Genomic DNA, 25,528 nt, shown 5'->3' with positions numbered 1-25,528 from the left:
GGGTCTCAGAATTTCTAGCTACGCTACCCAAACAGTTACATACGTGCTCATACATATCCGGAGCATGTTATCCATTAATAAGTACCTGATCTCCCGACACGACTGTCCTCTTCATACCAGCGGCCCGCGTCCCCGTGGGTCACGCCCCCCCCAGCATGCTCGTGCACCGCATGAGCGCCCAACAAGCTGTCTATGTTTACAGCCCCCCTCCTAACAGCCTCGACATGCCGGCTTATGGCCGTATTGATGAATAATGAATGCACACTTAGCCTTGCCTTACATAATGAGCTCTATTAAAAACAAACAAACACGAGCTGAGCCTAAACGGATTAGCCGGTGCTACTCAGGTCACTATCATATTTCTGCACCCCCCCCCGCCCCCCATCCCATTTTTCCACCTATTATCGCATTTCGCTACCTGCTGGTTTTACACCCGCTCTCATATTTCTGCACCTCCATCATCACACGTTTACGCCGGCTATCATTTTACGTCGCTCGCTGTCACATTTCTTCGCCTGCGCTTATCGTGTTCCTGCACCCGCTGTCATACTCCTTGCTTGTTTGTGAGCACCCCCCCCCCTCGTCCCCCCGTCCCCCACTCAGTTACCGGGGTTCAGCATATAAGCTCCGGCAACTCAGGATTCCCCTGGAAGGCAAATTAAAAAGCGGAATGTGCCCCGCGAGGCGGCAGCGGGGGTGCTGAGGCTGAGCATGCTCACTCAGAAGGGAAGGTAACGTGCCATGAAATATGCATGGAAGCTGCCAGGCCAAAGCCCCGGGAGCTGCATTCAAGGCCATACTGCAGGACAACAAGAGAAGGGGTGCTGGGTGGGTGGGACTGTGGGTGTGGCTAAGAGAGATGGGGGCGGGGCTAAGGAAAAGAATGGCACCCAGATGTGTCTGCAGTGCCTATTGACACAGGTTCAAAGCTTGTGGAGGGTGTGTGCTGTCAATCATAAGCTAAAATGCTTCCCATTGGTTACTTTGTAGGGAAGATGTGTCTCTGAGCTTGCTTTCTCCAAGGGCATCCCAAAACTGATTTGATAGTCTAAGCTGTTGCATTATGGGTATGGGAAGCTCGCGGCCCCATTGTCTGTTATTCCCTTTCACCCTGTATAAAATTGGACCTAAATGCAGATTCGTGAGGATGGAGGAGGTTGGGGCAATTTAATCCCACAAACTGTCTGTGGAAGAGGTGCAGGATGGGCGGTGTCTGGAGGTGAATCCAGGAGGAAGCAGGATGAAAGCAATGTGGGGGGGGGGCGGGTATTACGGTCTGATTAGAAATAAGGAGAGAGAGGAACACGATCGCAATGGTGAGAGGCACAGCTTCACAATCAGTCTGGGAATCAAAACACTTTTTAATAATTCAGCGCAAATTCAGAGAGAGAGAGAGAGAGAGGGATGGGGGCATTCTGCAGCAGGCCAACCAGCGGGGATGGGGGGGGCTAAATGCTGACAAGCGAGTCACCCAACGGCATGCTGGGATATCGCCGTCTCCAGATGGCTCTGTAACCCTACGTGTCACAGCACAGTTTGTCCAGCGGCCCAAGTGCGTCACGTTGAAGCGCGTCTTAATAACATTCTGTGTTTAACTGTGTCGGCTGCAGCGTGTTGGGTAGCGGTGGGCTGGATTGCTGATGTGAGTGCAGCAGTCACCATTGCAAGTAACAGCGGGCAGGGGAGTGCTATTCAACCAGATCTATTTCGGTAATGGTAGACTAGCTGTGTGCATTAATTGAGGTGAAATCACAATATGGGACCAGGAAGGCAGTGAGTCACTGAAAGCCTCACGGTTGTGGTCCGGGCTGCGATGGCAGTGACCGACAGGTGCGTGGAATCCTCCCTAACATGGTAACTGGGGGGTAACTGGACAGGCGTCTCCATGCCAGTGATGAGCTCTAGCAGTGCCTGTCATGGCAGACAAAGGTTTCCCTTGCGTTTGTTTTGCTAGCTTCCCAAGGGAGGGGCGACGGAATTTAGAGATCTGGGTGCAATTTTTACAGCAAAGTAATCATATGTAAAATATGCTAACATGGTTCAGCCTCCATCCGGTCTGTGTGCAGAAATAAATGCAGAGTCATACCTTGGACTACTGACAGTGCCTGTAAATTAGGTTACATCTATTACTTTGCCACGGGGGCACTGTGTGTGTGTGTGTGTGTGTGTGTGTGTGTGTGGGGGTGTGTGTGTGTGTGTGTGTGTGTGGGGGTGTGTGTGTATGTGTGTGTGTGTGCGTGTTTGGGTGTGTGTGTGTGTGTGTGTGTGGGGGTGTGTGTGTGTGTGTGTGGGGGTGTGTGTGTGTGTGTGTGTGTGGGGGGGTGTGTGTGTGTGTGTGTGCGTGTTTGGGTGTGTGTGTGTGTGTGTGGGGGTGTGTGGGGGTGTGTGTGTGTGTGTGCGTGTGTGTGTGTGTGTGCGTGTTTGGGTGTGTGTGTGTGTGTGTGTGTGGGGGTGTGTGTGTGTGTGTGTGGGAGGGGGGGGTGGTCATGTATACTGTATATTACATTGGGGGGACCCCACAATGAAATAAAAACCTATTATTTTGACCTTATGGGGACATTTTTTTCAGTCAGGAAACTCAGATTTATATAAATCTGTAACTGCAATAAAAAAAAAAATTTAAAAACTGCTAAGCAAAAGTTTTGTATTTCATTTGGTTACTTATGGTTAAGGTTAGGGCTGGGTAGGGATAGTTGGGTTTTTCCCATAGAAATGAATGGACGGTCCTCACAAAGATATACCTAATCTGTTGTTGTTGTGTGTGTGTGTGTGTGTGTGTGTGTGCGTGCGTGCGTGTGTGTGTGTGTGTGTGTGTGTGTGTGTCTATCTTTTTCCCACTGAAAAGTCAAGGCTTGGTAGAGTGTTTATTTTAGGCAAAACTGAAACTCCATTTCCAATGATCACAAGCTGATGTCATATACACCAGGTGATACAGGTGTTAGTCAGGAAGGCATGTGACCAAAACCATATGAATTAGTCATCTGGCCATTCTAGTCCAGCTCAATTAGCAGCTTTACAGGTCTTCCAACCCTTTGGTCCCTCACTTCTAATCACAAAATAGGTGCCTTATTTGGGAGGGGCCCTAAGATACTTTGCCTGAATACTGAGATTTATAAATAGTGTGGCTGGATAAACATTAGTGAGATTTGGGCAGTGATTAGCTGGAGGGAGCTCAAATGTCAGCTGACAGGAAGTGCTTTGGGAAATCACAGCATCAGATTACCTGACCCTCAGTCAGTCTGTGCAAATAGTACTAATGTTACAGGGACACATTTGTGCTCTGTTCACCTGGAACAGAAGGGTCATGTTCAACAAATGATCCCAGTTAAAACAGCCAGCTAGGAGATGATATATATTCACAGGAATATCACATATGTATCATGTGTATGTGTTTGTGTTCTTTACACGCTTGATCTGCGCGTGTGTGACCTTGTATGTGCTAGGGGCCGGGGCTTCTTGGCGTCGCTCCATGCACGTGCATGTTTCAGCGCAGCAGACGGCGCAGCAGGTTGCAGGGGCTGCTTGAGATACATAGCTGCACGCACAATCTCACAAGTCACAACTGAAATGAAATACCACCAACTGGACGTTTTTGTTCGCGACAAGCCAAATGGAATACAAGTGTCTCTGCCAAACATTTAAGCTTGAGCATTGGACGACTTCAGAAAGACTGCAACCTCAGCCAATAGCATTTGAAATAACGACCAATCAATAGAGAGATTGTTTTGTTATCCTAGCCCAGTGTTTCCTAATCCAGTTCTCGGGGACCTATAGACAGTTCACGTTTTTACTCCCTCCCAGGTAGGGAGCTAGCAGGAAGCAAAAATGTGGACTGTCTGGCAGGGAGTTCGGAGGGAGCATAAACGTGGACCGGCTCCAGGTCCCCGAGGACCGGATTGGGAAACACTGTCCTAGCAAAGCATCTAACATTAACTACACAGCAGAGACTGTGACACAACAGTACTAAATATATATACCACTCTTGGGCTCCAATAGTCCTTCTTAACAGTAGTGCACTGTAGAAAAGAGGCTCCGGGAGCAACTTTAGCTAAATTACTGCACTTAATATCCAGCTACAGAAGCAGTAAAGTGCGCACTGCCTCTGGTGAAGAGCTGTGGCAGTGAAGGAGATCAAATGCAAAGGAAGTAAACTCCTGCTCCTCATTCTGTTTATCGAGGGCTGCGGTAACTGGTCACTGATATATGCCAGCATAACAGTTACTGTGTGTGAGTCTCTTTGGATAATGGCGTCGGCTAAGCGGACACATCACAGTAATGCAATAATAAAGCGCTCTGTGATGAGCTCCTGGGCTATGCACTGCCATAAGGTATCGATTTCCCCATAATCCCCACCCTCCATTCCCTAGGTGGTTCGCTCCACGTTTCTTTGCCTCCGCCACATTCTGGCAGGGATGTGGAACAATGCTTGTGGATCGATGTTCCAAGGTCAGGTCCGATTTATATGCAAGCGTGGCCCCTTTGGTTTGACCAGGTGGCTGCCTGTTCGTTTTTCATACTCTGACATTTATATGTGCAGACCCCCACCCCTACCTCATTCCCTAATCCTGCTGCTTCTCAGGGTGCCTGCAATCTCTGTATCTCCGTTTTATGCTCCTGGATTTTTGCCACGCTCCCCAGAACCAAGACCAGAACCAGGACAAGGATCCTATCCTAACTCCTAACTTGATCCTAACCTGATCCTAATCTGATCCCAATGATGCCCGCCCACCCCGTCCCCACCCTGGCTCACTCGTGACCAACATCTCTCAGCAGTGACTCGTCTGTTGTCCCCTTGATTGATTGGCAATTGCTTGGAGCTACATAAGTTGTTTTGTCTCCTAAGTGAATAAGTAATTGAATGTATTGCACGACAGCTAGTGGTGATCTATCTGTTCTCCCGCCTCTGATTTATCCTCCTCTGCTCTGGGTTTTGTTAACTGGAGCAGCTCCAAAGCTCCCCGGACCCCCAGCTCCACAGGTCACCTACCCTTCATAGTTTACTGAGCAATCCCATTTATATCAGCAGCTGGAGATCAGCCACTAATGAGCTGGGCTCACATCGCTCCCACGGCACTGGCTCACTGTGGAGCAGGGGGCGGGGTTTAGCGTGACACATGACATCCGGGCTCATTCTGGGGTCCCGTCCCCGACAAAGTTAAAGCTGTCATCCACAGCAGCCAAAGCAGGTTTCCCAAGAAAGTTATAGTGTAGTTAAATGTGAGGGAAAAGGTTGTTGCTTGGTACACAAAGTCGGTAGAGCCAGATGTAGAATGTTGTCTGAGTTTAAATGTCTTTTCTTCTTAGATAAAATGAAGTCCCTTCAGGGTATTATCATATCATGAGCATAAACTGGATTTTAAACCAGTGCCAGTTATAGTTGTTTTGCTAGGATAACTACACATTCTCTCTGTTGAATGATTGTTATATATCATGTTATTGGTTGAGGCTGCTGTCACTAAGAAGTTGTCCAAAGAACTTTTCATAGATTTTATTGAAAAGTTCACCGGAGACACTTGTAGTCTCTTCGGCTCGCTATTGCAAACGAAAATGTCCACATTGTTGTGGACTGTTCTGGGCCTCATCCTGTCTATCAGGAGCCTTGGCGAGGGCTTGGTCTGACCATCACGTCAGCCAGTATGTACTGTATATGTATGTGACAGTGTGAATCTAGGGGCAGAATGAGCACCTCCTAATGGTCAGTGGAAGAACTACAAGAGGACGGTGTGAAGCTGTTTTCAAATTTGTTTTTATCCAAGGCAATATAAAACTGAGAAAGCAGGGTCAGCCAACCCCTGGAGCGAATGGCGTTAGGGGCCTCACTCAGGGGCCCAACGGTGACATCACCCTACTAGCCATTACCTGTGGGTCCAATACGTCCCTGCAGACTGTCTTAGGGGTAAGTCAGAAAACACTGGTAACTAATACTAGCATTCCCATTGGTAACTAATATGGGCATAGCTGACCAGCACTGGGAAATAACACAGGCATACCATGGGAGCAGTGGAAGAGAACAGATATACCAGGGAAGGACTGGTGAAAGGCTTCTTCCCCACAGAAAACAAACATGTATCATTTTTTCAGTATTACGTATTATCTGCCTCACTTGTAAACTGTTTTGTAAAAACGTACGAGCCAAATAAATATCGGTGTAAATATAGATAAACCTTTATATACATATATATAAGTCACAAGTGGTTGGATAATCATGTCATATTTTCTGCATATAGTTTTTTTTTAATCTCAACTGTCCTGATTCCCTCTGGAAAATCACCCACAGAGAGTCTGTGACATCTTGTTCTTCCAGATGCTGATTTATTTGTTGCTTTCGCAGTGTCCCTGAGCTCGCGGTGGTACAGGAGGTTGCTTTGATGCCCCATAAATCACCCCTTAGATATCTGACCCCTGTCGTGCCCATCTGATGGGGAGCGCCTGGTCACCCGAATGCTTAGGAGGCAAACCCTTGAGTTTGGAGCGAGTGTATGGATGGGGGTGTGTGTGTGGGTCAGGGTGGGGCCGGGGGGGGGGAGGCAGCTTTACAGCTCTAAACAGGGCATAATCATTCTGCTCATAGTCCCAAATACCTGAAACAAGCTAAAGGATTTTTGTGTCGCCTAGTTAACATGGTGATACCCCCCCCCCCTAAAAGTATCCTATGTGAGGTTATCAGCAGTCTCTCTTTGCTTGTCCATCAATCTTCCAACTGCTAGTAGAGGGGAGGGTCACAGTGCAGGATTACACCCTAAATAGGATCCCAGCTCATTGCAGGACATGCATACACATTATGGATGATTTGAAACAGCCATTTTGGCTTAACTGCAGCCTTTGGGTACAGCGGAAAACCCACACAACACGGGAATGACATTCAGACTCCACACTCAGAACAGAGGTGAGATTTGAAGCCCTAAATCTCTGCTGTCAGATGTGAGGCAACAGTGCTACCCACTGAGTCATCATGCTCCCCCACCTCCATCTCGTCTCTTTATTTTTGGATGATTTATCTCTAAAGAGGATCCATTTTTAATACACCCCCTGAGATTTGAACCTGCAACCTTTCGGTGGTGTTCGGCACAGGCACTGGAAATGGGCAGCCCTCAGCCCCTGGAACAGGCTGGCCTGAATGGAACGGAGCTCTTTAGTATTCCTGGCGAGGACCCCAATCCCACCCGAAACAGGGGGCTGAAGACGGGTGGTGCCGATCCGGCCCTTAATTGCTCCCTCGGGAAGCTCAGCTGAAGGAAAAAGGGCCCCGGATCGGTGACAGGGCGCAGTGCATCACAGCAGCCACAGGGGCCGCGCTCCTATTGTTCTGCCCCCATGCGCTGTAATCGGCACAATGAGCCACTTTCTCAAGCCAATTCATTCTAAATTGTCCGGTAAATTGTTGCGAAAGCGGCCATTTGCGGCGGAGGGAAGAGGGAGGCTGCCGCCCGGCCTTGAATTGTGGGTATTCTGTCTGTCACCACGGTCTGACCTTGGCTCGTATTTTCAGCAGCCCCATGGACAGGAGCTCGCCGACACGCATGCAAATGGGGGCCGCCTTCAGCACGTTGCTGGGCACTTATGCTTCTTTGCTTTTCTTTGACTATATTATAAAGGGCGTCTTTGCACCTGCGCCATCTTTATACCAAAACGTCAGTCCACTGGTCATTGATCCACTCATCCATCCATCCATCCATCCATCCATCCATTTCTCATACCTGCTTGTCCTATACAGGATCACTGGGATCTGGAGCTTATCTGGGAAGCTACAGGTGCAAGGCGGGGAATAACCCAGCATGGGAGGGCAACCCATCACAGGGCACACACACACACACACACACACACACACACACACATACAACAGTCACTCACACAGGCATACCTATGGGCAATTTGGTAACTCCAATTAACAATGTTTTTGGACTGTGGGGGGACACCAAAATATCCAGGGGGAACCCCCACAATGACACAGGGCGAATACGCATCCACACACATGGCGCCATGGACGGACACTCATGCCCTGCTCCAATGGGTGATGGCACTAACATCCATCTCACAATAACAGGCGATGATACTAATTAGCATGTAAATATATAATTGTAAGGATACACGGAAGCACTCATTGTCCTGGATCGTTAAGTGCGGATGCTGTGAGTAGAGCAGGGAGTGGTCTTTGTAGTGCGCCCCCCCCCCACTGCGCTCCACTGCCACTGGCGGCCCGGGAGGTGGGGCCCACAGAACCCCACGAGACACCTCTTAGAGGAATTCAATCCTGACACTATAAGATCATATCTCATTACAGGCAGCCGGACACTTGGCTGGGGGGGGGGAGCTGCGGGGGGGGCTGAAGTGCGGGCAGGAGGAGATGGAGGGCGAGAGCGGGGGTTGCGGTTACGTGCCGCTGCATAGCCCTGCCCAATTATCGGCCCCCCTGCCAGGATTCTCTGGGAAGGGCAGCCGACAGAGAGCATTACACACACACACACACATACACACACACACACATCGTTGTGGGGACCATTCATTCATTTCTATGGGCAAAATCCTTATCCCAACAAAGATCCCTACCCAGCCCTAACCTTAACCATACGTAACCAAACTGAATACAAGACTTTTGGCATTTTTAGTTTTTTGATTGCAGTTACAGATTTTTATAAAACTAATGTTTATATTGGGCACCTGACAAAATGTTCCCACAAGGTTAAAATAACAAGGTTTTGTCTCATTGTGGGGAAATATGGTCCCCACAATAGAATACACATAAACCACGCCCCCCCCCCCCCCCCCAACACACACACACACACATACTGCTCTGTTGCACCTAGGTGTCAGATTCTGACATTAATGAGTGACTGTGTGTCTGTGTGTGTGTGCACTGCATACTTCCTCACTTGTACATTCCAGTTTGTGTGTGTCTTTGAGTGTGTGACACACACATCCTCACCTGCACATTCCCGCCTGTGTGTGTATGCATGCTACCTTGCTGGTACAGCCCGCCTCCAGCATGACGGTGGATGTCGGAGCAGCAGGGACTCGCAGCAGCACCGAGAGAAACTCCCGGGGCTCGGGCTGAACGCAGTCTGGCCAGGTGTGTGACACTGTCAGCAGGTATCTGGCTGGCTAGTGGGTAAATGATGGACTCGATAGATGGGCAGCTCCAAATCCCATGGGGGGAAAATGCTACCCCCTCAATGCAGTAATTCATCCGGCTGTGTTAGCATCCAACGCTCAAGGCTTGCAGACGGGAACACGGTGCTTTGGCCCTTCTACACTGACCATTCACCTGTGGTTACGGGATTACCTTTCCACCTAGTACAGGGGTAGGCAATCTTATTCAGAAAGGGCCGGGTTTTCATTGCAACTCCTTAATTAGATTACTAATTGGAGAACTGATTGGCTGAAGAGTCCTGACCTCCAAAGGTTATCCCAAAATCCTGCATACACACTGGCCCTTTGCTTACTGTGAAGTGATTACTTGTAATTGTTGACACATCACAATCTTTCCTCTCCATTTAACCCATATGTGACATTGTGATCAGGGGGCAGCTAATTCAGAGGCCAGGGAGCAGTGCATGGGGGTGGTACCTTGCTCAGGGTACCTCAGTGATACTTTGCTGGTCGGGGATTCAAACCAGCAACCTTTTGAACACAAGTGCCGAACCAGATTGCCTACCCCTGACCTAGAACACAACTGCACTCATTTGTTTTTATGTAAAATAACATGCAATTGAGGCCTGCCTGTCCCTAGAACGCTTGGGGGTAAAGACTTAGCTCAGGGGGCCAACAAGGAAATCACTCTATGAACCATGGGATGTGAACCAGCAACCTTCTGAGCACAGGCACAGCATGCTACCCCACAGCCCCCCACATAGCCCTTTTGCATGCCAATATTCATTAATGTCAATATTCATTAGCTCATTAAAAATGGGCAATGTGTGGCTCAGTGAGCTAAGCCAGTGTGCTTGTAATCAGGAAGTCACTGGTTCAAACCCAGCCTCAGCACATCTGTGGGTCCTTGAGCCAGGCCCTTAACCCCCAGCTCCCTGGGCACCACAACAGGTGGCTGCCCTTTGTGGACAACTTACTCTGCAAAAAATAACAAGTTGAGGGAGGTGTAAAAACAGTTTCCCCACAGGATTTGATAAAGTATCAATTAATATATCTAAGCTGGCCATTTATGTTGCTTAAAAATAAGGTTTAATATGTTTCATGTTGCGTTTTCAGGTTGTTTTGTGGCCTGTCCGTGCAGCCTCAGTGTCAGAGCGCTGGTGGAGCCTCCATTTCAGAAAGGGGGCATTCCAGGCCGGAGAGGCCACAGGCTGCGTGGGTGACAATTCATTTCAGGGATTAGTGGCATGGCCCTATTGCACCTGTTATTTGAACAGTAAGCTACCTCACCTGGCCTTTCAGGTGTAAATCAGTCATTAATAAAAAAGGCCAGCCCCTAAACCGCAGCATGGAAGGCCTCTGGGCTCAGAAACAGACCACTGCTGTACAAAGACTAAGAGTCAGGATCAGAAGTATGCTGGGAGGAAATGGATGTCACTGGAATAATATGGGGTGTGGTGGTTTGTGGGTAATGTAGTTTTTGGGTGGGTGGAGTCAACACGAGCACAGATGAATGTGGAGTGTGATTTGTCAGATCAAGAATTACATTTAAAAACTTTTATACGGCTGAATATTTCCTGAAGTAATTTAGAACGAGTAGATCGCATGGTATTTTGGGTCAAGGGAAGGTCACAATATCCCAGCGTAAATGCAGGGGGAAATGATGCAGACCACACACACACACAAAGAGATGTCAGGCATCCTCCGCTGTGTACCCAGCTCAGTTCCCCCTTCCCCATGACCGGCGCACTGTGACCTCAGCTAATTACGGGCTTATCGTTAAACGTTTCAGAAAAGCAATTTTCCCATACAAGTCCTTTCAGTTCCACCCGATTTTACATCGACGCGTTAAGCAAAGCTTTTACCTCGAGCCACGTACCTGTCAGGGAACACGGACACAATACGGGAATCTAATAGCGAATGAGAGGCAATCGATAGCAGGATGTAATCAGTGGGCCCTGGCGTGTGTGCTGGAGTTCCGTTAGTGTGGCGAAAGCTGAAAAAAAACAGGCTACAGAGAGCAGGAAGGGCCGGTTTTTACATGTCAAATGCAGGCCTCCTTCCCAGAAAGAATTCTGTCTTCCTCATTTCGAGGTTTGACCACAGCTGCCATCTCCTGAAAGGTCCGTCTGTCACGCCGATGTGACCCAGACAGCATCTCCAGTTGGGTCATTTTCCTTATATATTTTTTTATGTTGCAACGCTCTGGGTATAATCCCTTTAGTAAATGAGGCTGCAGACCACTCAAGGCACAGCCATCGCCTAAAGACCACAGGTTTGGGTAGCTGGTGTCTCGACCACCCATTGAGAACTTCCAGGTGAGCGTAAATGTGGTCCGGATTCCCAGCTGTACGTCATCAACAGAACTTCCCACCGAGTGCAGCGCAAGACTCATTATTCCCTAAACCAGAGGGGTTTGTGTCTCCACTCTGGACTCACCGATCCATCTCAAGATCACCTCAGGTCTGGTCTGAAGCTGGACCAGCTCAAACCCGCAGTATCCTGAATGGATTCTTCTGGTGTAATTGCATGGTTACATAATTGCAATATGATGAATCATTTTAGCTTTCAGACCATCTGAGCAGCAAAAGCTGTTAGGCTTGGTAAAAGACCGAAGAGACGATAAAAAGCCATGTTCCCGAACGCTGCCTAATAGATGCCCTGGTCCTGTAATTGTGCTGTCCAGCCTTTGAGATTTTGACCCGTAATAAGAGATTTGAGGTTTTTAAAAATGTATAAGATATACAAATTATTTTGCCACCAATGGACATATTTATCTTGATTTGAGATTGGTGTGTCTGGCAGTCAACAGAGAACTGACGGTGCTTTGGTTAAATACCTACACTATTACCTCAAGTGCTTAAAGGTTCTAGGAGAAGTTTGCTTTTGAACCTTTCAAAAAGGTCCTTCTGACTCATGTCAGTGTGGATCCATAAATGGTGGAAGCTGTGAGCTCTGTATAGGCTTTTGAGATCAAAGGCTTCGCTGAGCACATGTAAGAGGGAATGAAGTGTGTTTTCTAACATGGCAGTAAGAGGCATATTGTCTGGTGAATCTTGTATTAGGTGAAGGCTGGGGACACACCCACAGCAGCAGCAGCCCACCAATGAGAAGAAGGGGCATGCTTCCGCATCACCATGCGCCTCCTGATTTTGTTAGGGTGCTTTTTGTTTGTTTGTTTAAATCATACTCTGTTAAGCTGAGGAAGGAGGAACAATCACGCAAGTCTGGTGCCAGTCAATCATCTTCCTGTGTGTATTTGGAGCGCAGATCATGCCTTAGCTAAGGTCTTGGTTCACCCAGCCTCTCCTCTGCCCCAGTCCCGGGTCTGCGTCAAGCAAAGCTGGAGCCGACCCCAGTTTGGCGCCATGTTGGGGAGCCGCAATGTGCTGTATTTACACTGCAAAGCCCAGCAGAGCAGAGAGATCTTCACCAGGGGACTGGCACACGCTACAGTCCACAGAGGACGGCTGGAATAGCTGGATGAGCGCACTTCTTCATCGAAACCTCTCCCTACTCCAACTATGTGCTTTTGCCTCAAGAAAAAGTGAAACTGAAACTGGCTCAGGGATCGAGGGGATACCCATGGCAGAGAAGCCCCCGAATCTCTTGCCGAGCACATCCTGTCTCCAGGAGGGGCGGTCAACAAGAGAGGCCATGACCGGATCCTTTGTACATCAGCTTGGGTCCAGTTGGTTTGGGTCCATCCGACACGGGAGACCAGGGCGTGGTAACTGAGGTTACGTCTCAACGGACGTCATGGCGATGGTCTGAATGTGGCTCGTTCAGGATAAACTGAATTGCGGCATTAGAGCGAATGGCAAGGCCAGCCATAGACCCTGGTTTGTGAAGGGACACTAAACGGCACATGATCTACATCCTGTGTGAGGAAATAGATGGGGGTGGGGGTAACACTAAAAAGAGTTTAAAGTGTAGCTCAGCAGGGCTGAGTGATGATCTCCAGCAGCTGTGACAGGCTGTCTAGGCTCTTCTTAATGATGCCGTACCCTAGTAGGCACCCAAAAATACACAGATTGTTTAAAAGGAACCTGACAAGACCAACTCATGCCAAAATCCCATCTTGCTGTTTAGCTGGGGACCGGCGGCGAGGCCCCTGTCAATCTGTCCCACCTTACGAGCCGCGTGATGCGTGTTGGAGACGGATATTGCCGATTCTGAGATGGACACCGAGGAGGAACAGAAGCTTCTGCTCTAGCACGTAGCTGCTGCTGTTACCCAGAATGCTTCACACATTCTGTTTTTACCTGTTTATAGAGCATGAAGTCACTTTAGCTCACAACTGCAGACTGTAGCCCCAGAGCCACTGAAATACCTGCTGCCAATGTGTTTCAGGGGGTCCAGAACCTCACACGATCACATGGCATATAAGAACTGTTTGGCCCTTTGCTCATAATCCCCCCCCCCCAATCCTCCAGTGGTCATAAAAAAAATTGGCCAAGAAGCCCTACTGAAACATTCAATCAGGTTTGGCATATTCATTACAGTGCTGCTCCCCAAGTATTGTAGGCTCAAATGGCAGGGTGCAGGGGTGTGGATACTGGCAATCACAGAGTGGGCAGTGCCCACCTAAATGGGTCATCTGCCCACCCAACAGATCTTCACGCACTCCCCCGGTCAGGCGCTTCCACTGTTGCCACCCACATTTAAACAACTGCCCACCAAGATTCCCCCCCCAAGACCTCTGACAAAATTCCAACACCGGTGCCCTCCCAGGATCCCCAAAAACACCCACCAAAGGATGCCAGGATGGGACCTGTTGCCCTACCATGAAACTCGTTCAGCTTTGCATTCTAAACACGCCTTGTGTGTGACTGGGACCGCATGATCAGCTCGCAGAGTATATACACAATGATCATATTTAAAGATATTCACGGCAGAAAAGGTGTGAACAGCCTATATCACACACACACTGATACCCACACAGTTCACATACATGCACGAGTGGCCTGTCCTCAATATGTTGATTCCAACGATTGCTAGCAAAAAGCACTCATTGCATCATAGCGTCAGAAGGCCGCTAAAAGCAATAGCCTGCACTTCACTACTGCTCCCGTAAACGCTGGCAACCCTAATCCTCCACAACCCATCTGGTATTTTTGCTTTTGTGGTTGCCGGTTAATAAGTGGACAAGCTTTGGGGGTGGGATGTAAGGGGTACAGCACTCACGTGTAAAGCTTCGAAATCTCTAAGGCGAAAACTTAAATCACTTATTCATAGGTGTAATGAGCGACGCAACTTTGAAGTATCACACTGGCAGGCGTGAACCGAAGGTAGCGCGCATCGTGTTAAGAAACCCGAGTAGCATAATCGCCTCAAGTCATTGAAATGTGTTTTCGCAGACAGACCGAAAACTGTCTCATCCGTCTGTTAAATGGCGTGTATTATAAGAGGACGGGGATGCTGCTCCGGGCCCCTACGAGTATGGAATCGTGACCGTCTTGCTGAAGGACGCTGGTTATACTTGATTTTTTTAAATGCACGGAGAAGTTTAAGGAACAGGGAGCGGAAGCCCACCTTTCCCCTGTCATTAGAGTAAAGTGACAGAAACCGTTGTTTTAAATCATTTTGTCAGCTAACTTGTTTTGCCCCTGCTGGCAGGGACGGCATGACAATCACAGTGGCAGAACTGTCACAACCGAGTAAAAAATCCCGATCCCGCTTATCTACGAGTGACCTAAAGCTCAAAACGCTGTTTGGAGAAGCGTCAACCATGTTAGAAAAACTGCAGAGAAGTCTAATACAGCGCATGGCTTTCAAATTGAAAACGTACTAAAATATTTATATGGTGCCATAGTGCTTCGCGATGTGAAACCTTAGCAACACATTAAAAGGCAGCGTTTATATAAGCCCCCGAAGGTCAGCCCATCGTTTTCACATGATACCGGTAAAGGTATTATCTTAATTCTAATTTATTGTGTGTAGAAAGGTGTGTGTATGGGGAGAGCAGATTGGATATGTTCGCAGCCTAATTAAAGCTAAAATTCAGTACTGCGGGATGCTAATCATTTAATGAACACTTTCTTCAGCACGAGCTATAATACAATTTCCCCAGCGCATTTCTAGCCCGCAAGAATTATTGTTGTTTTTCTCTCAAGTTTCATCGTGCGCTTTTCACATACGTCGCACGCATAGTTCGCTCCCTCACCGTGCTACAGAATAGGCTGCAAAGAAAACTCATGGTTTCTCCAGAGAAGCATATTCCCTCTAATCCCTGAAGTGCAGAAATACCCCCCATGGAGCGCGATCCCACTCCCCTCGCCTAGCGCCTGAGAATAGCTCGACCGCCGCGATGATAAATCAGGCAGCCGGATCATTTAGCGTGGGGCATACCAGCCAAAAAAGCGGCTCCTCGGCTGCACTGCGGCACCGGCGCTCCATGCGCCGGAATAATGGTCGATGGGACTGATAAACATTAGCTTCACGTGGAGCGCCAGCTCTTGGCTGGAGTTAAAGCGCAGCGCAATTCCCAAAGCGCCGGTCCGAGCGTGCCGGCTTCTCCAAATCTCCACCCAAAAAAGCCCGTGACCAGCCTACTTTCAGTCTCCAAAACCGAGGCATCCGCACAGCCGGACGATCCGCTGCGATGCCGCGACGTATGCAACGTATTAAGACTCCGACACATCTTAAACAGGAAGGACCCAGATAAACAAATGCATTATATTTTGGTCTATCATCAGCATAAAGTTTTGCACTTACCTCGTTTAAACATTTTGGAGATTTTAAACCGTCTGGCGTGTTCTTAGAGTCACGAATTCCGATATTCCGGCTAAGGCTTGCGTTGCATTATTTGCGGGGTAGCTGGTCAGTGACTTGTGCGTTATTTGTTTCAGCTTATTTATAGTCTTGATCCTCTCTGAGATTCTGGATGCTTTCTGAGATGTCGCCTACTGTATCTGATTACCGCAATCCCATAAATTTCCATACAGAAAATAGTATCCGAAAATTCCGAAGACATTTCCCGAGGAGCAGAATGTTATCTTTTCTGCTAAATTCAGTGTTATATCCACTTAAGGAAATAAAAGACACTTTGTCACATATCCGCTGACATTGAGAGAGCTGCAGGAGACAGTTCGGTTCAGTCCAGACTGACCCACATGTTTTGGCATCACTCTAAATAACAGCATAGGAAAGAAGTCAGGCGTGTTTGTTTTGCGACGTGCGAGTCCCCCCTAGTCACGGGGCTGGGCCAGTTTAAGGGAGAAATTTCTTGTGAGTCGATCATGACGCTCCCATCGAGACAAGGTAAAGGACAAATTTATGACATGCAACCTATTAAACTCTGATTTTCAAAAGCAATCAAATTAAAATAGACGAAGACCGGCTAAAGCAAACTACGGCTATAGGAATGACAAAGAATTGGATGCTTTCGCTTGTTTCCACGTTGCAAAAGGCTTTTTTTTAAAAATTGATTTCTCCTGTAGCCTTAGTCGTTACATCTCCACAGCAAGACCCGAGGAAGGAGAACCACGACTCCTTCTTCCCAGGATCCCGGACAACAATTCAATCACTTCACCATGTGTGCTGTTTGACGCCTGTCAGCGGACAAGACGGGGGAGACAGCGTTGTTTTTCTCTGCCTCTCCTCCTCCCTCCTCTCTCTCTCCGCGAGTCGCTGCGCCGCTTTCGCTTTTCACTGAGGACTCGGGATGGCAGCGATGTACCGAGTCCATGAAAGGGCCACAGACGATGCGCACCGTATGTTTTCCTTAACGTTAAGATGGCCCGTTCAGAGCCGCTTCATACTTTATTCAAGGTGTATCTTATTACATTAGAAATACGAACCAGTCCGCGCATAAATTATCTGTGGGATAACACCTATCCAATTTATGCATTGAAATCGCGACTTCTAGTGGAAATTCAGAGATAAACAGTAATTGAAACGGTGATTCCTTTTGTTGGCATGGGTATTCAGATGATGACTGACATATAGGTACTTGCCCCCCCCCCCAAAAAAAAAAAAAAAAAAGACAGAGAATGAACACACAGCACGTCCGCCGCAAACAGAACACGGCCTCTGACAGCACTAAGGGCATAGTCTGTATTTAGGGCAATCCTGTTTATTTTCATTTCATTTCAGTACAAACGGTAGCTGATAAAAATCTCTGCAATCCGCTGTATACCAATGCACCGCATCTCAGACCGTCTCTCGCCTCTGCTGGGCTTTACGGGCCTTCGAAAACACAGCAGAGTTTTTTTATGAAGAGGAAAAAGGCCGCAGGAAAAGCCTGCAGAAGATTGCGCGCTGCATGTGTGCAGCTGGCAATTTCAATTCAATTCATTTTATTTTTATATAGCGCCTGTACCACTGTGGTTCTCCAAAAATGCTCAGCAAATGACATTACTGTACATATGTGGACATCTGTGCTGTTTGTGGTTCTTTCCCCATGCAAACAGCTCCCTCCTTGTTCCATGCTGTGTATTAAAGTGTGATAAATGGTGTGTGTAGCAGTTTCTAAACAAAATTCAAAACAAATATACAGTCAGAATGCAAGCACTGTTCATCACTACACAGCACTATTCAAAATGTGTGTGGAGCGAAACTGTGTCTGTTGCATTTATACAGCTGCTGTTGTATTGTACCAGTCTGACAGATACTGCTGTGCAGAAACTTGCCTTGCAAATCATGCAGGTGTTGTTCAATAGAGCTCTTCCTCAACTATTGGTTAAATATCAGTTGAAGTTCTTCATGTATAATGCCAGTCAAAAGCTTGGACACACCTACCAATTGAAAGGTTTATTTGTAATATTCTCTACATTTTAGAATAAAATAACATATATGGAATTATACATTGACTAAAAAAGTATTAAACAAAAAAAATATTTGTTGGAGGGGTGTCTGTGGGGTGGGACTCAGAAGGTTGCTGGTTCAAATCCCTGGGTCAGCAGAGTGATCCCACCATTGGGTCCTTGAGCAAGGCCCTTAACCCCTATTGTCCTAGGGACTGTCTGACACGACTGTCTCCTCTACACCAGTTCCATGAGGTGGCCTCCTGGGATGCTGCTCCAGCTGTCCTGAAGGAGGTCCCACATATGCTGAGCACTAATTGGCTGCTTGTTCTATTTTCTCTGGTCAAACTCCTCCAAACCCATTTCTATTGTGTTTATGTCAGGTGGCCAGGTCATGTGATGGGACACTATCACTCTCCTTTATAGGCAGCTTGGCGTGTCCAAACTTTTGACTGTTACTGTATATTTTACTGACTCAAGATCCTACATAGGACAAGCGGCATACATACATACATACATACATACATACATAGGCCTGCATATTAGGGCCGTTAATCAATTTCTTTTTACCACAATTAATGTGGCAAATTGCTTAAACAATTATACTGTCATACGTTAAAAAGATTTTATAATCTGTATATTCAATATAGAAATTTATTCCAAACAGAAGTCTCAAAATAAAGACAAAAAATAAATTATGCTTGTATCAGTGTTGCATGACTCAAATACAGCAGCTTCAACATAAAAGCATTTCACTTGAAAAATCTGACAAATGATTCTAAAAACAGCAGCCTGACAGCCATCGAAAGTGCACTTAACTGGAAAGATCCTCATTTTAAGGTATTAGCCTACAATAAAATAAAACAAATATTGCAAATTATGATATTTTTTATCCTCTGGGTCATTTGGCAATTTTTAAAAAACAAAATCAACCAAGAAACAATGGTTCCTCTCCTTTCCCCTTTTCAAAAGCCAACTGAATGTTTTGATTTTAGCTATGAATTTTGGGATTGAGCGATGCCATGACCGAAGCTCCCGCATTGTCTACAACCAGAAAGGAATACTATACTATAAGTCTCTATTTAAAGTTGATGGTCATGCTACTCCCTCCCTGTGGAATGAAAAATTAACATATGCAATAAAAGAAATTATGCATATAAAATTAACATTAAAGCTTTGATGTACAGTATGTGTAATTAAATTGGAATTCTTTCATTTTTTTTAAATTAACTTGCAAAAGTGCAATGATTACTGTAGTACAGGAGCAAAGGCGACCCATGGCCCTCCTGGCCGTGGGCAGTCAAAGTGATGCGCATCGTGTTCTGCAGTCAAGCTTTTAAAGTGCCTTTTCAAAGCTGTCATGAGGAAAACGAGGCTGCTACTGTACGCCCACCGTGGAGGAATTGCTGTGTGCTGCACGATCACCAGCAACTTGGTCCCATGTCTAGTGCACCCAGATCTCATTCTAGATCTCTTTTTGTCTTGTGGTTAACTTCATGTTTTGTAATATTAAGTTGCACAAGCAATATACCTGGCAAAGTATATGGGAACATGGAATTCGAGTCCTATTAATAAATGGTTGACCATTGCTGGTGTGCAGGAACAGGACTATCTTCCCGATAAAGATAGTAAAACAGACAGACAGGCAGCCTTGGCAAATGTGGATATCAGATTCTTTGATTCAAAATAACGTAAGAAAAATGAGAGCCTCACAAACAGGCGACAGAAAAAAGAAGCATGAGACTGTTATTAGGAAGTGTGGGTGATAGGCAGGTTGGTGGAGAAGGCTGTACACAGCCACATTTCCCAAAGGAAGAGGGGCTTCGTCACGGACCATTAACCCACATTAGGCTGGCTGCCCTGGAAACGGGGACCTGGAGAGACATTGTAGGTGATATGCTGCCGCATTTACATGGTATGTTGAGATTCTTCATAGGCCAGATGCTGACCTGGCATGCGGTGGTTTGTGCACGAGGGCATATGTGCTGACGAGCCGAGTCCATTTAGCAGCGACGCAGAGAGCTTCTCCTCGGTACCGACGGCCTTTTGTGTGCTACAACGGAGAGAAAATCAAAGCCGAGAGCCGATTACAATTCTGCCCGTTTTATGAAAACCACCGAAAGGGCAAATAAACAGTTTGTCAGGAGAGTTGGACATTGCTGAACTGGCAGGACAGATGGGAGTTTGAGTTGCTGCCGTTCCGATCTCGTCAATTTCCACGTCGTTCCCTGGGTCCTCAGTCCTAATGTCAATCTGCCAAAGGCTGTCCAGTTGCTTCCATCGTAGCCATTGTTTGAGGCTCAATGGATTTTCTCTCACTTTTCTTGAAACCTTTTGCTGGACAGCTGAGATTCTTTCTTAATCATCAGAGTGATAATTCTGGTCCCCTCCATTGCTATACTCATGATGTTGAAGTGACGATACTAGCTTGCACAAGCTCAAATGTCAAATGACTCAAGTATGAGTAATTATCAGTGACCAGCGGGCATGTGTGTGAGCGGGTCTGTGGTGCATAGCGAGTGGATGGTGTTGTAGTCCTTAAAGCCAGGGTCTTTGGCTCTGAGGAACTCGGGCTTGGAAGCTAGCTGCTAATATGCTATTTTAACACTAGAAAGACTGACTGGGTCAATTGACCCAAATCAAACAAAATCACTGCTATTTCTCATTGAAGTTCTTGTTACAAAAATCTGAAAAAAGTTAGCTTCAGTTAGCTTTCGTTTGACAGCTCATGCATATTTTGGCCAAGCATTTGCCGCAAACAGGACGCTTGCACGTGTCACAGGTAGTGACAGTTTTGTTGCGTTTACAAGCGACCGTGACTTGACAGCTGACTCTTCTCTCAAGTTTCCCTGTCGGTGATGGTGTTATGACTATTATGTTATTGTTATTATGACTTGGTTATCTAATTCATTTGCATGACATTACGTCAATTGACCCAGTCAGTCTTTCTAGGTATATACTGCTGTAAAATACTAATTTCACCAGCAACTTCATTTGTGTTACCATGTTCTGTTCAAGAATGATAAAAAAATAAAAGTCAGATTTTTTCAGATTTTTGTAGCAAGAACTTCAATGAGAAATAGCAGTGATTTTGTTTGATTTGGGTCAATTGACCCAGTCAGTCTTTCTAGTGTTAATATAAACACAAATCTGAGTTTTCTAATATAGCAAAGTTGAAAGAGGGTAATAGGTTGGTCTGAATGGCCAGAGCTCATAGGTTAATAATAATTGTTTCTTAATGTATTGCAACAGAAATAATTAAAGAGAAATCATTAAGCCAGAAGCACTCTTTCATCTAATGAAAAACTCAATATTTACTTTCAGTCACGTAATGACATTTTGCTGCATTTCAACGTATAATTCATTTTTTTGTATTTGCATATTGAATACTATTAATTTTTTGATATATATTTTAAGGTATGACAAAATATGTCTTGCGTGTCAAATAAATGTGTAATTTGTGGACTTGGTTTTCATGGAGGATTTTTGACCATTTTAAGTCAGGAGCACCATGTCATTTGATAGTTTTGTCAGTGCGTAGTGTTATATCAGCGGGTAATTATATTTCAGTGTGTAGTGAGGTGTCAGTGTGTATAGTGACAGCTCAGTAGGTAGCATTATCTCAGTGGGTAATGATGTCTCAATGGGTAATGATGTCTCAGTGGGTAATGATGTCTCAATGGGTAATGATGTCTCAGTGGGTAATGATGTCTCAATGGGTAATGATGTCTCAGTAGATAGAATTGTCCTCATACATCTCTTACACAGCTTTTGCTGCTTTTTCTGCAAGACTTTGTGAGTAAACATATTTTGAAATGCTTTTGTCATGGGATAATGTTCCACTCTTGTTTCCCAGATAAATAGATGGATTATTTCTGGATGCAACTTACATACAGATGGCAATATCTTATACTGTGCATTATCTCCCCATTACTCTCATGTGTAATTTTTTTTCTTCATTGGTGAAAAACAGAATGCATACGTGCCCCATCTAATCTAAGCAGATGGCAAGGAAAGGCAATGGAGCAGTCAGATTGAGTGGGTCCACCCCCTCAATAACTATGTATGACTTGCACTGATGTCTTGCTATAAAAACATTATTTTGATAGACTATACAAATGCAGGGTACCCTTTAGCAAGGTGACTGGCCTTTGAAAGAAACCACTGACCCATGTCATGCTGTGGGCATGAGCACATTTTAAAGTCCACTTAGCAACCAGTTTCCTATTAAGTGAGTTACTTAGGGTTGAGGAGAACATAACTAGCTGGAGGCTCAGACTGTCTGAACTGGGCATTCAGGATCATCAATTATCTGATTAAATCGGACATTCAGCACCATGGACAGCTGACAAATCTGACTAAATTTGACATTCAGAACCACAGACAACCAACTGATCAGGATTGGATGATTGAACCAGGCATTCAGCACCACGGACAGCCCACTAACTGGGTGGATTCACCTACTGACTTCCTGTTTGTTTGCAGTGTATACGTTTTGCAGGTTCAGTCTCAGGACAGGGGGTGGGATTCGCTGGGGGGGGCTCAGATTCTTTTCACATTGATGCCACAGAACCTTAAACCCACAAAACCGTAACAGGCCCCTGGTCATTTGGGAAAATGCAGCCGTCAAACCTTTAAAAGAAGCCATTCTGACAAAAAATAGTTTTCGACAGGGTATAAAATGCCTCTCCCCCCCCTCCCCCGCCCTCCATGCCTGTCACCCTACTTTTCTCTCCTCAATGACATTTTCCCTGTGGGGGAGTCCGCGTGAGTCACATCCCCATCGCCCGCCCTCCCTTTGGAAGTGAGAACACACCGGCTGGTTCCACTGTGTCTCCAGGAGACACTCAGCTCCTTCTGTTTTAAAGCTTAGGTCTCATCTTCCACCAGTACAGTTTACTGCACAGACACCCCCCCCCCCCCCAAACTTCCTCGACTCGTTAAACCAGTTACTGTACCAGTGAAAGAGTGCATGCAGCAAGCAGGCATGAGCTTAGACGTCTGGTCTGGGTCGGTAGCCTGTGTGCCTCCCGCTGAACATGTTCGGTGCTCAGTGACACACTCCTCTCCACCCACACGCATTCCAACCCCCACCTTCTTTTTTGACAGCGACGTCTGGGAAAGATGTGTTTGATGTGGGGAACATCAGCGATCCATGCTGCAGCATGTAGGACAGCTAAGTTTGATGTGCACATCCAAATGCAGCGGAAAAAAATACCACCACTGATCAAAATTTTGTCTAATGTCACCCAAGTCTTCAAGTTAACAATGAATATTCAGAACATGGAGTTACACTTGCTTGCCACCCTCACTCACCAGGGATGAATCACACTTGTTAGGATTTACAGGTTAGCCATTTTATCAGCCTAATGCTTTCTTTCATTTAAATTAAAATATCAATTAAAAATAAAACATCCAATAGGGCACTGCCAGGAAAACATAATATATACAAATCTAAGTAAAGAGAACAATAACTATACTCAGAAACAAGTCGACTTAGTGCTATATACAGGTGTGTACCACAGAAGCACCAGTAAGCAAACCTCAACACACTTGTAAACACACCCGTGTACACAAACCTGCACTCACAGCTGTAAACACACCTGTGTACACAAACCTGCACTCACAGCTGTAAACGCACCTGTGTACATAAACCTGCACTCACAGGTGTAAACGCACCTGTGTACACAAACCTGCACTCACAGCTGTAAACGCACCTGTGTACATAAACCTGCACTCACAGCTGTAAACGCACCTGTGTACATAAACCTGCACTCACAGCTGTAAACGCACCTGTGTACATACACCTGCACTCACAGCTGTAAACGCACCTGTGTACACAAACCTGCACTCACAGCTGTAAACACACCTGTGTACACAAACCTGCACTCACAGCTGTAAACGCACCTGTGTACATACACCTGCACTCACAGCTGTAAACGCACCTGTGTACATAAACCTGCACTCACATCTGTAAACGCACCTGTGTACATAAACCTGCACTCACAGCTGTAAACGCACCTGTGTACATAAACCTGCACTCACAGCTGTAAACGCACCTGTGTACATACACCTGCACTCACAGCTGTAAACGCACCTGTGTACATAAACCTGCACTCACATCTGTAAACACACCTGTGTACATAAACCTGCACTCACAGCTGTAAACGCACCTGTGTACATACACCTGCACTCACAGCTGTAAACGCACCTGTGTACATACACCTGCACTGAAATCATGAGAAACATGTGAAATGACTGAGGGTTCCGGCAAAGACGTTTGAGGACCACAGTCATAAAGATCCAATCTAAACCAAAGGGCCCTGTGTGATGAGAATATTCCCCAGACAGAAATCATCACCTCAGAACTGAGGCATTGTAAAAGTCATCTCTATTTGAATGCCTGTGATGTATCGGCGACCTCTTTACTCCCTAATGAATGTCTTATATGAAAAGCAAGAAGGGATCCTCTGATCACAGAGGATGATTTGGCCTGACGATGTTTCATTTTGCTTATCAGTCACCTTTATTGGATTTTGGTTATTTAAAGTTATTAAAAGATTATGCTGATTTTCTCTTGGTGGGGAATTGGCCATTCTGTGGTGGGAGGTATTAAATATTTTATAATTTATTTTTCTCCTGTTGTGTGTTCTCCATTTTCAGACGTAGCTTTTGGATTATTTACTTGGGGCCTCCTTATCTCCTCTGTGCTTTTTCCACCATACTTTTATCCATTTTTCATTTATTGCTTTGATCCATATGTTTCTCTAACTCAATCACTGTGACTCCCCCTGTCCAACTCTGCCTTTCCTGCCCCCCCCCCCATTCTGTGCACATCAAATTGTAAAAACAGCTGGGGTCAAGGTTGAAAGGAAAAAAAAAATTAATGGAGATGGAGGAAAAACAGGAGACGAGAAACAAAGCAACTTAGCGGGTCGGTAGGAACCCTGAAAATCTGGCCTGTGTTCCCGGGGGGGAAATGAAAGGCGGGTGCACCAACCCACTCTGCACTGCCCCAGGAGACTGAGCATGCTCACAGCAACTTGGTTAGCTGACAAACTGCAGGGAATCTTGGAGTGCAGTGGGACAGCAGATGGAGAGCCGCTAAAGGAGCTGGGTGTGACTAAGAGTGTGCCGCTTCCAGGGCCGTACAGAGAACCACTTTTACACCCTTTGGAAGGCATTGCATCACTGTGCTAAATCTCACCCCAGCTGTCACTCAGCTGCAAGGCAGCAAAGAAATGTACTGAAATATTTATATATGATCAAATGAGGGACATTTGTTAATAAGTGAAAGAACGTCACTACAGCAATTATACGCTAATGACTAAAGATTGTTTGCTTTTGCCTGAAGTTGAACTTTGTTTAGCCGAATGGAGGGTGATGTATGTCTCAGTGGGTTAAGGCCCAGTACCAAAGATCAGAACGTCATTGGTTCGAAGGCCAGAGTGATTTCACCATCAGACTCTCAAGCAACCCAGGAACAGGCTGACCCAGCTTTCTAATAAAGTATGTCTTGCTTTTGAATAAAAGCATCTGTTAAATAAACAATGCAACAAATGAATGATAAATGATATTTGCTGATGAATGTTTTGTCACAACCTGATCCTCACAAAAGCTTGATGCTCAACAGAGGGAAACCTTTCTCTAGATGGGGCCCACCTGCAACCATGGCTGAAGTTGTGGGCACAATG

At 46.3% G+C, this 25,528-nt stretch overlaps 1 protein-coding gene across 1 annotated transcript in view; it reads right to left on the bottom strand.

Moving 5' to 3' along the window:
- Positions 1 to 16,542, bottom strand: part of LOC111842407 (reticulon-4 receptor-like 1) — an 87,639-nt gene extending 71,097 nt beyond the window's left edge. The window contains exon 1 of the mRNA XM_023808980.2: positions 15,805 to 16,542. Coding sequence (XP_023664748.2) covers positions 15,805 to 15,817 — 13 coding nt within the window. The 5' untranslated portion in view covers positions 15,818 to 16,542. The remainder of the gene's footprint in view (positions 1 to 15,804) is intronic.
- Between the last annotated feature and the right edge of the window lie 8,986 nt (positions 16,543 to 25,528).

The sequence above is a fragment of the Paramormyrops kingsleyae genome, chromosome 18, assembly GCF_048594095.1.
Source record: "Paramormyrops kingsleyae isolate MSU_618 chromosome 18, PKINGS_0.4, whole genome shotgun sequence".
NCBI classification, from domain to species: domain Eukaryota; kingdom Metazoa; phylum Chordata; class Actinopteri; order Osteoglossiformes; family Mormyridae; genus Paramormyrops; species Paramormyrops kingsleyae.
This window is presented reverse-complemented; position numbering and strand designations above follow the sequence as displayed.